The sequence below is a fragment of the Triticum urartu genome, chromosome 7A, assembly GCF_056163025.1.
Source record: "Triticum urartu cultivar PI428250 chromosome 7A, HENAU_Tu73, whole genome shotgun sequence".
Lineage (NCBI taxonomy): Eukaryota > Viridiplantae > Streptophyta > Magnoliopsida > Poales > Poaceae > Triticum > Triticum urartu.
Genome location: NC_141879.1, coordinates 486,974,370 through 486,984,354, shown reverse-complemented (window position 1 = coordinate 486,984,354; position 9,985 = coordinate 486,974,370). Strand labels below are relative to the sequence as shown.

The 9,985-nt window shown below is 40.9% G+C and overlaps 1 protein-coding gene across 14 annotated transcripts; it reads left to right on the top strand.

Moving 5' to 3' along the window:
* The first annotated feature begins 1,942 nt into the window (after window positions 1-1,942).
* LOC125521490 (Pentatricopeptide repeat (PPR) superfamily protein) lies at window positions 1,943-8,974 on the top strand. Of its 14 annotated transcripts, none has more exons than XR_015611887.1 (13): window positions 1,943-2,456; window positions 2,544-2,683; window positions 3,706-3,783; window positions 5,004-5,098; window positions 5,762-5,846; window positions 6,522-6,941; window positions 7,371-7,478; window positions 7,567-7,634; window positions 7,778-7,854; window positions 7,950-8,021; window positions 8,238-8,291; window positions 8,374-8,473; window positions 8,571-8,974. XR_015611887.1 is itself a non-coding variant. In XM_048686540.2 (13 exons), the coding sequence occupies exons 1-12, from the start codon at window positions 2,039-2,041 to the stop codon at window positions 8,461-8,463; spliced, it is 1,716 nt and encodes a 571-aa protein (XP_048542497.1). In that variant the 5' UTR covers window positions 1,943-2,038; the 3' UTR covers window positions 8,464-8,473; window positions 8,571-8,974. The 14 variants fall into 14 exon arrangements, 3 of the variants coding, with proteins under 3 accessions (XP_048542497.1, XP_048542499.1, XP_048542498.1); XM_048686540.2 differs by having other exon boundaries at window positions 7,778-7,865; XM_048686541.2 differs by having other exon boundaries at window positions 1,944-2,456; window positions 5,019-5,098; window positions 7,778-7,865.
* Window positions 8,975-9,985: the final 1,011 nt, after the last annotated feature.

Genomic DNA, 9,985 nt, shown 5'->3' with positions numbered 1-9,985 from the left:
TTTAGCTTTTTGATAAAAAAATCAAAAAAAATAGTTTTGCGTGAAAAACGTGTTTTTTTCTTTCTTTCTTTCGCGAAAGTCACGGTTTTCTTTCGCGAGAGGCACGGTTGCGCTTCAGCGAGAGTCACGGCCGTGCCTTTCGGAAACGGAAAAAACCGCGTTTTCTATTTTTTTTTCGCGAGAGTCACGGTTTTGCTTTCGCAAGAGTCACGACCGTGCCTCTAAAAAAGGGAAAATATAACGTGTTTTTTCTTTCTTTCGCGAGTCACGGTTTTGCTTCCGCGAGAGGCACGGTTGTGCTTTCGCGAAAGTCATGGCCATGCTTCTCAGAAAGGGAAAAAAATACGCGTTTTCTGTTTTTTTTCACGAGAGTCACGGTTTTGCTTTCGCGAGATGCACAGTTGTACTTTCGCGAGAGTCACGGCCGTGCTTCTCGAAAACGAAAAAATATGTTTTTTGTTTTTTTTTCTTCCACGCGAGTCATGGTTTTACTTCCACGCGAGGCACGGGTGTGATTTTGCGAGAGGCACGGGCGTGCCTCTTTCGAAAAGGGAAAAAACCGTGCTCCCGGTTCGGTTTTTTTGCCTTTTTTTCGCGGGTTTTTTTCGTGAAAAAAAAGTTCGTCAAAACCTATCAACATGAGATCTAGTTTTGAAAATCTCGACGCGAGGAATCCAATGATGAAAACGATTCGAGATTTGAACGCATTGTTTAAAAGATAAAATATTTTGAATAAACAGATTTACGAAAAAAGAAAAACTCTCAGGTTACGACAAATGGCGCGCTGCATGTGCGCCATTTGTCACGATCTGAGAAAGTGGAGTGTTCTTTGCAACGAATACTCCTTAATTAATAATTTCGAGTTTTATCTCGCTATAAGCAAGATATATACTCCCCTGGACTGAAGATTATTCATGCGCGCTATAGTACCGGGCTGGCCTCTTACCATTTACATTTCTTAGCTGTCACTTTTTTTTCTGTTCGGTTTTCTTTGTTTCTTCCCGTCTTCCTCTTTCTGTTTTTTTTTCGTTTCTCACCTTTTTTTCATTTCTTTCATGTGTTTAATGATTTTTTTCTTTTTCTTTTTCTCTCTTCAAATTTCTTCGTTTTTTTTTACCTTTTTGTATGCATCAAGAATATTTTTTATGCACATGTTTAAGCATTTTTAAATACATAATTAAATTTGTTCGAAAAATACGTTGTTTTGATTTCTACTTTTTTTTCTTAAACATTGTATTTTTTATACATTAGGAATATTTCTTAAACAAACTTTTACCATTTTGGAAATAAATGAATATCATTTTTGAAAACATATATTTTTGGTACTTTTTTCATAACCATTGTATATTTTTTATATACATCAGGAACATTTTATGTATACATTTAGGTTTTTTACGAAATACCTAATTAAAAAATTTTAAACATATTTTTATGTCTATTTTTTCAAACACATTGTACGTTTATTGTATATATCAAAAACATTTTTATACATGTTTACCATTTTTCCAAATACTTGATTAACATTTTTGAAAATTGATCTATTTTCATGTCTATTTTTTTCATTCACATTTTACAGTCTTCATATAGTATGTCAGAATTTTTTTCATACAAATTTAATATTTTCCAAATGGATGATTTAAGTGTTCTTAAAACTTGTATTTTTATGCCTATTTCTTCCATACACATAGTACTTTTTTCGTATGAATCAAAAACAGTTTTTCAAATGCATGGTTAAAATTTTCGAAAAAGTTATGTAACTTTTTTGTAATATATATTTAGAATATTTGAAAATATGAATAAAAGTAAAAAAAATAGAAAAAAGAAAAAATGTAAAAAAGGAGGCTGTGGTCTGCCAAGCGCTGGGCCGGGCCAGTCTCGCGCTCGCGCTCAGGCGAGGCTGCCCGAGCGACCTACGCGCGAAATAGGGATCGCCATGTCCGTGTGCAGCCGTTCCGTTCCAGTTCCACCACCCGCGCCTCATCCACAACCGAACGGGCGCGACATGTGCTCGACGTTTTCCCTCTGAGACCACGCGGCCATGGCGCTCGCCTTCCTCCCGCCCGCGCCCGCAGTCCACCATCCGCCGCGCCCCCTCAATCCCCCGCCGCTCGCGTCCGCCACCAACACCGGCTTCTCTTTCCTCTTCCCACCCGCCTCCCGCTGGCCCTCCCTGCAGAGGGCCAGCTCCGCGGCATCCGGCGGTGGCGCCGGCTCGTCAGAAGCGCCGGCCGACAGCTCGCTCGACGCAGACCTCCTCCGGAGGGTCTCCGGGGCAGAGGACGCGGACCGAGCGCTGGACATTGTCGCGGAGTCGCTGGGAGGCGGGGCCGGCTCCGGCTCGAAATCGTCCCTTGACGCGTCCGACTCCAATGCGATAGTAGCGGCGGCGCTTGACCGGGGCAACGTCGACCTCGCGCTCTCCGTCTTCGACGCGATGCGCGCCGGCCTGGCGCGAGGTGAGCCCGCCTTGCTCCTCTGCTATTTTGTCCATTCATGAGTTGCTTGAGTGCTCCTGACTCCGGTGTCCAACTCTGAGTTTGCAGTAGGGCGCTGGGGCTGGGCAAGGCCGGACGCGCGGACCTACGCGTTGCTTGTCCAGCGATTGGCGGCGGCTCTGCGCGTTTCTGATGCTATCAGGATAGTCGACTACGTGTCCCGTGCGGGTGTATCTTCTGCAGAGGAGGTGAGGTTTCGTGTTAGGAACTCATGTGCCAGAGGAATGTCGTGTGCTTATGTCATCTGTCGCATGATGCTCCAATCTGGTGTGCCAAGTATCATGCTGATTTCTGACCCATGAATTTGTAGTTTTAGAAAGTAAACGCTGAGTAGATAGATACTTCGCACAACAACACAAAATATCTGGCTGCTATCTATCTCAGTGCTTACTTTCTTCATTTTTCTGCTTTGCAGTTTAATTCTATGTAGACTTAATTTACAACTTTAATCATCTTTGACTGTGGATATGAATAAGTGCAATACAAAATCATTCCCAGAACAATCACCTTGCCATCCCATTTTCATAGCATTTCCATCAAGATATGAATAATTTCTACCAAGAAGTTGCAAATAGAAATTTATCAGATAGCAATAAATGTACTTCAGAGGAGTTTATTTGACAAAGGATTCAGTGGGAAACCATTTATGTATGGCACTACTTTCTTTTTTCCCGCCTTAGACTGATAATAACAGCAGCAAAGAAGAAATTAAGCCAGTTAGCATATTAAAATACATGGGATCAAGTTTCAAATTCGCAAGGTCAAGTACTCTTAGGTGCGTCCATCTGGCGGTTTGCAGAAGGCACACCTTAGTCCACAGTTTGGCGGGCATAACAAATGAAATCAGCTCATGAACATTCTAAGTATCCCAATTTATCCAGGACCTCCTTCGCCTCCTAGGGGTATCTTTGTTTGGGAGCCAACGTATCAAAGTTTGCATGTTGCGTGACTTAATATGCCTAGAATATATCTGCTTTGAATATTAACAGAGTAAAAATTAATTTTGAACAGTTTGGCAGTATTAATATTACAAGATTGCACATTGCCCCACAATAATGCCAGTAGTTCTGAATATCTTTGAAATTTGATAGTTTTGGTGAAAATTGAATATCCAATGTTGACATGTGGGTGCCTTAGTGAATGGAATATATCTTGTACACATTAAATTAGTGCAATTAAGTGTTACAGTAACACATTTTAGTTACTGCAGGTCCCGTTTGGCATAACTGTTCGCTGTCCAACCTGCATGGTGGCAATTGCTGTCGCACAGCCTCAGCATGGAACTCAGGTTCGATGCTTCAGAAGTAGTTGCTTTACTTCTCCTTCACATACTGAATACTACTCATCAGCTTGCAAAACACGAACTTCTAAACAATTTTCCGCAGCTGGATACATCATGAGACGCGAGACAAATGTGACTTGGAAGAATAAGAGGGAAACAATGGGGACGGTAGCTGTTAGATATTGTTAGCACAGGAACCAACATACTGTCGCCAGTAGGTAGGAGCACAGAAGGGAGAGTTCTAGGAATATAAATGCTTTTAGATCCATATGCAAATTGTAATTCTGGTAGGTGGATCTTATTTTGTAATTCTGTCCCTCACTAGGGTTTAGTGACAATGGATGCTTTAGTAAATAGTTTCACTCTTTATGGTCGCACATTGCTATAACTTATAAGCACTTCAGCAGGACATTTTGATAATTTTATATAGGAAACGTATTCTTAACAGTTAACCCTCTCAATTCTCAAGTTTTATATATTCTCCACTTCACCTCTAAAATAGGAACCAATTATTCTACTCTCCTGTCTACCAAAACCGGTTGACATAACCCTCTTGCCACTTTTCACAATGACACCCCCCTCCCCCGGCCGTGCGCACCTCTTACCATTGCCAATCTCCACGGTGGGGCATACACATCCCTCTTGCGCGTTGCGTGCTGCCCCCAAACTTCTCCATGGCCCGTCTTTCAATACACCACCACCTAACTCACCTTCTTTCCCGTTTGTTCCATTTTCAAGGTTGCTATAATGCCGTCATCGCCCATTTTCCGCTGGCAAGCTCTCCCAAGTGCTCTCATGGCTGTTGTTCTAGTTCGTGTGGAAATCAGTTCTTTTCCCCCTTTCTTTCTATATGTTTGTGTGACAGCCATGTCCTGCGACAGGCTATTTATCCCTCGTCAAGTCCTACAAGGATCTAGTTGTCAGGCTAGACTGCCACCATGGATAGATTATACCATGCTTGTAGGATTACTTGGACTAGGTCTGATTCTTGCTGTCAACAATATTGCTTCTATTTGTAGGAGACCATTTGGCAGATATGTTACATAGGTATACACATGCAAGTGTGTTAAATACGCAAGAAACCCTTCACAATGGGGAACTATGAACAACTATATACATGTCTAATGCCTTCCACCCCAACTCATGGCAGATCAACAACATGAACACAAAACCTGGAATATTTTTAGTTGGATGCTTTGAATTGCAAATATCGTTATGGTTTTTAGTTGGATGCCCTTCAGGTGGTTTCTTGTTCGAAGTGCCGGTACCAATATGAACTATTTTCTGGAGACGTTACAAGCATCGAGTCAGAAGAAGTGAGGTTAGTGACTGAAACATGTTTTATTCATCAAGCCGTCTATTGGATATTTCTGTACCACCTTCATAATGTTGTTTATTGTAATTTAGTGTCCTTTTAGGCTTTTAATTATGGATTATGATCACTACTTTTCAAAAGCAACTAATACGAACCTTTACCAGCAACATTTTTTTTTTGCTAGCGGGAGAGGGGGGGGGGGGGTCTAGGTGCTTGAACTTTAGAGATACTTGATATCTTGAATCATAACGAGTCATTGAAAATGTTGAGCTTAATCAGTAATCCGGTTATGGTCTGACTGATACTTTTTTCATGTGTTTTTGGGGGTGGTATGATGGGCAACTCAATGTTGCTCTTGTAATTGGTTTGTGGGGTGGTTCAATATTGCTCCCAAAAATATTGCTTTCCAGGATGCCGAAACGTCTTAAATGTTTGATAACTACACATTGTTCTTCGATGTAACTCTATGACAGGGGTGATTTGTGGGCCTTCCAATGATTATTCATTCTCTGCGTACTCCTTTGCATTATGTAAATTGGTTAATTTCTGTTGTTTTACTGTTATCTCACAATACAAATTTTAGTGCTTCATTTCAGTTTTCCAGCAGTTACTATACTTCATGTCGCTTCTAATATTATTTCTCTAAGGATCTTCTCCTACCGAACGCAGCATGAATATTTCAGCTTTTGAGAAGGCCTTGCAATTTATAAATGTGATGAAAGATGATCTTCCAGCTGCCGTTCACTCTATCGTGGTAGCTTTCCTTTCCAAAATGCAGATTAGAAATTAGTCTATTTATATGTTGATGCTATTTACTTTAGACGGAGTTTTACTTTGTTCTTCGTGACACGTGAAATGCCTTAGGGTCTTGCATATTATGTAAAAGTATATGGTGAACTGAATGGAAGTATATTTCATCACATTTTCTGTTAAGATTGAGGCAAGAATGTTTGGATAGAATGTTCGAAATGTAAAGATGATGACGCAGTACAAAATTATCAAAATGTTGCTACCACTAATGACAAACTTGTACCCGTATTTGTTTTAAGCTCCACATCAAAAACATGAACATATCTTGTCATAGTTATCGGAAAATAACCAAACACTTGTCAGTCAAGTCAGCATGACCAAATTTGGTCGTAGAGAATTGGCAACTATCAACTCTAGAGTAAACAGTCCATTATGCCACATACCCAATGTTGCCCCATTCTTAAGTGCTGCTAATTCGACATTCAAGAATTAACTGCCATTTCTCACTGAATACTGATTGGCGTCCGGAATTTTGTGGCAGCATGCTGGGGCTTCAGGTCAGCCTTTCATGGATGATATCATCTTCTTTTACAATCTATGCACAGTACTGTTAACAGCTTATGTCAATTTGGTTTCAGTTTCTAATTACTGATATGTTTATCTGTCATTTGTGTTGCAGATCCGTACACCCTCAGGAACAGCCCGCACACATAGATTTGCTACCAAGACTGTGGAACTGCCTGCTCAAGGAGGAGAAAGAGTGACCATTTCCTTGGCTGCCCCAGCCAATGCTTATCGTCAGATGGGTCCCCTCAAGATCGCGGCACGCTCAAAAGGGTTTAGTCCAGGAGAACCCATGTGCCTCACTAACCATGTCAGTGGAGAGATCTCAAAGTTGCTAAGAGTGCCATCAAAGAATGTGGGACCATTGTTTCTTAGTCCTTATCTAGTTGGCGGTGCTGTTGCTTTGCTTGCTTCTGGAGATGCTGTTTCTGCATTCATTGATCCAAGCCTCCCTAGACTAATTACAGCAACTGTCATTGCATCGGCTGCTGTTGGGACAACACTAAATCAAGTGATCCTGCCAGAGACACGAAAGGTATGTTTGATTTCCATGTAGCAAAAACATCTAGGGTGTTTCTTTCATTAAAGAAACGAAACAAAGTTCCCTTAAAAAAGAGAGAAAGAAATGAAACAAAGTAGTGATACTCTGAGCAGGTAGGTAAAGATCTAGTCATGTATCACCGATAAATTTGTTTACTATTAGTATTAGACTGTTCCATCTTGCTTTGTTGATGGGTTAGCTCCACCTGATCTTGCCAGTACTTGTTGGCAATACTACCCATTCCGTTAGCATTACTGATGGCAATGATAATTCTAATTATGTTCTCAACCATACTATCAACTTCAAAATCTTTTTCGTGTTGAGTAATGTTTTTTGGAGGTAAATGCAGTGACTATAGTCTTGAACTAGAAAGTGTGGTGTGTATTAACTATCCTGCATGATTTAACTCTTGTGTTTGTCCAGCTTCCGCAAAAGGCGGTAGACATAGTTGCTGTACAGCAGAAACTCTTATCTCAATATGACATGCTTCAAAGTCGTCTTAAGGATCTGAAACAGCTTGTTGAAAAAGAGGTTTGTCTGTTTAATCTCTGTAACCAGTAAATCTTCTGCTAGACGTAAAGTTTTGAAAAGCATAGTGTCCAGAATTATTCCATCGAAGGTGTGGATGCTTGCAAGAATGTCTCAGTTGGAGAACAAGATATTAGCAGTAGGCGAACCATCATATCGGTAATTTTTACAGAAGTTGCATGTTCTTCTATCATACTGGTTTAATTTACTTACTTAAAAAAGCACTGTTTTATTACAATAGTTTCATGTTCTACTGCAGTGTTTTATGAGGAGAATTGAGCATTGTACAAACTAATTTGCAGTGCTCGACGTGGTAGAGTGAAGAGGGTACGAAAAAGCTTGGAAACTACGCTTTTGGCAAAGATTGAGCTGATGGAAAGTTACGCAAAAGTAACACAAGAGACTGTAAATATAAATCTGTATACATTTCGCATGTAATGTAGCTGAAATAAAATGTTGAATATGGCATTGCAGTTATGTTCTATGATTGAAATTGAAGTTGAAATGGACTCTGATGTTATCGTTGCTGAAGCAGCAACCGGTGCAGTAAGTTCCTATCAATACATACAGTATACTTCCTCCGTTCGGAATTACTCGTCTCGGATATGAATGTATCTAGAATTAAAATACGTCTAGATACATCCATTTGTACGGCAAGTAATTCCGAACGGAGGGAGTACTTCCTAATCATTGTTTCTACCATTGTTTTTGTTTTTCTGATTAATTCCGGGCAGATAGCTAATAATGAGTGTTACAATTCAGGAAAGAATATCAGAACAAATTGAACAGTTGATGGAGATTGACAGTCTTGAAGAGGTGGAAAACCTTCGGCCCAAAATTTCTATCGAGCATACCATCGTTTACGAGGAACTAACATTTGCTTCTATAACCATTTCAGCAATGGCGTATACAAGCCGAGGCTAATGATGAAGCAGAAAGGCTTCTTGGTTCAGATTCTTCGGAAGCATTGTCTGCTGAGCGTGTATGATGATATTTTGGTATGGAAGTACATTATTTTGTTTCCCATTTTTCATATAGCTCAGTTCAATATAGATGTTTTACTTCCAAACTGAGAACAAAACCATATTCCACTAGGCTGGTCACAGTGACTTGTGAAGACGATGATTCTGATACAGAAGACAAACTGATTACTATGTAGAACCATGTATCCCCCCCATAACATCGAAGTGAATATTGCAAAGAACTTGAGATCTCTAGCAGACACTTGACAGTACAGACCAGGACAAGCTTATGGATAGAAACAAGAGAGAATTCCTTATTTGACACTCTCTTAAAATCATGTTCCTTATTTGACACTGAAAAAAATTTCTTCCCTATATGACCTATAGTCTTAATTTCTTTCCCTATATGACACTCTAGTTCATTTTGTACACGTGAAAAGACCTTTTTGCCCCTGTACATAATGTGACCAGAAATATGTAGCATTGAGCCTAATTAAGGAAAATTCGTTTATGAGAGTGAGCACACTCAACATGTTATCTCCTCCGTTGGTCTTTTTTGGGATGCATGTGTATTCTGTATACCTGAGTGCATGCATCCAATGTATTTAGAACGTATTCAGCTGTGGGTCTAGTTTCATGCGGTATGGTTTGTGAGTGCGACTGTTTGACGTACTTTTGTACGTGTGCTTTAACACTAAAATGCATTCTTAAAAATGAATGAATTTTTTTAAGCACTTTTGTGTATGCTTCGGTGATCACCTACGTGCATGCCATTAGTGCATGTGCACGTATTTGCATGGCCCATGCAGGACCTATAGCTGTATGGAAGAAAGTTGCGTGCTAGCACGAACGTACGCCCGGTTCGGTGCAGCCAACATGCGTATGTATATGAACCGGGTCATATGAAGCTAGAATACATGTATTCGCTTGATCGTCAGGGTGCGCGTACGTATTTAAATATCTATGCTCCGCGTACGTATTTAAATATCTACGCTCCGGCAGGCAAGCTGGCCGTGTATATGTACACAAATACGTATAGACAACTAGCCAGACCGGTCAATTAGCACATGAACCATCGAAGGCCTCGGTCATGATTTCTTTTCCAAAGAGCGAGAGACAAAGGCTCTGTTTGCTTCAAATTTTTTTTGAATTTCGTTTACTTCAATTTGTATCGATGGATTCCGTTGCCGCGCAGGGCCAAAGATTTAAACAACCTTCAAGGGGTTGAGGTAGGGACGCGTTTATCTTAAACAACGTTACATCCGTATCGCTCCATAAAAATCGGAACGGCAATGGCCAGCGCCGGACCTTCTCCAGCTGCCTAAAAATACCGAGGCACAACGCACGCACAAAAGGAGGCAACGCACGGCGCACCCACGGGGAGCCACCAAGAGATCCATCCATCATTCATCCATAGCACGCCTCAAGCATCACGCATTAACCAGGAGATCGACGCGAGCTCGGCTGTCTTCTGGAGTAGATGGCCGGGAGGGAGGTAGCATAGCCGGCTCCGGCCGTGTTGCGGTTGTTGTCTAGCCGGCTGACTTT

Excerpts from the sequence above, each read along its gene's own strand:
- LOC125521490 (XM_048686540.2), top strand. The coding sequence starts at position 2,039 with ATGGCGCTCGCCTTCCTCCCGCCCGCGCCCGCAGTCCACCATCCGCCG. Across the intron at positions 7,479-7,566 it reads AACAGCTTGTTGAAAAAGAG|GTGTGGATGCTTGCAAGAAT; the intron begins GTTTGTCTGTTT and ends ATTCCATCGAAG. Across the intron at positions 8,022-8,237 it reads CTGAAGCAGCAACCGGTGCA|GAAAGAATATCAGAACAAAT; the intron begins GTAAGTTCCTAT and ends GTTACAATTCAG.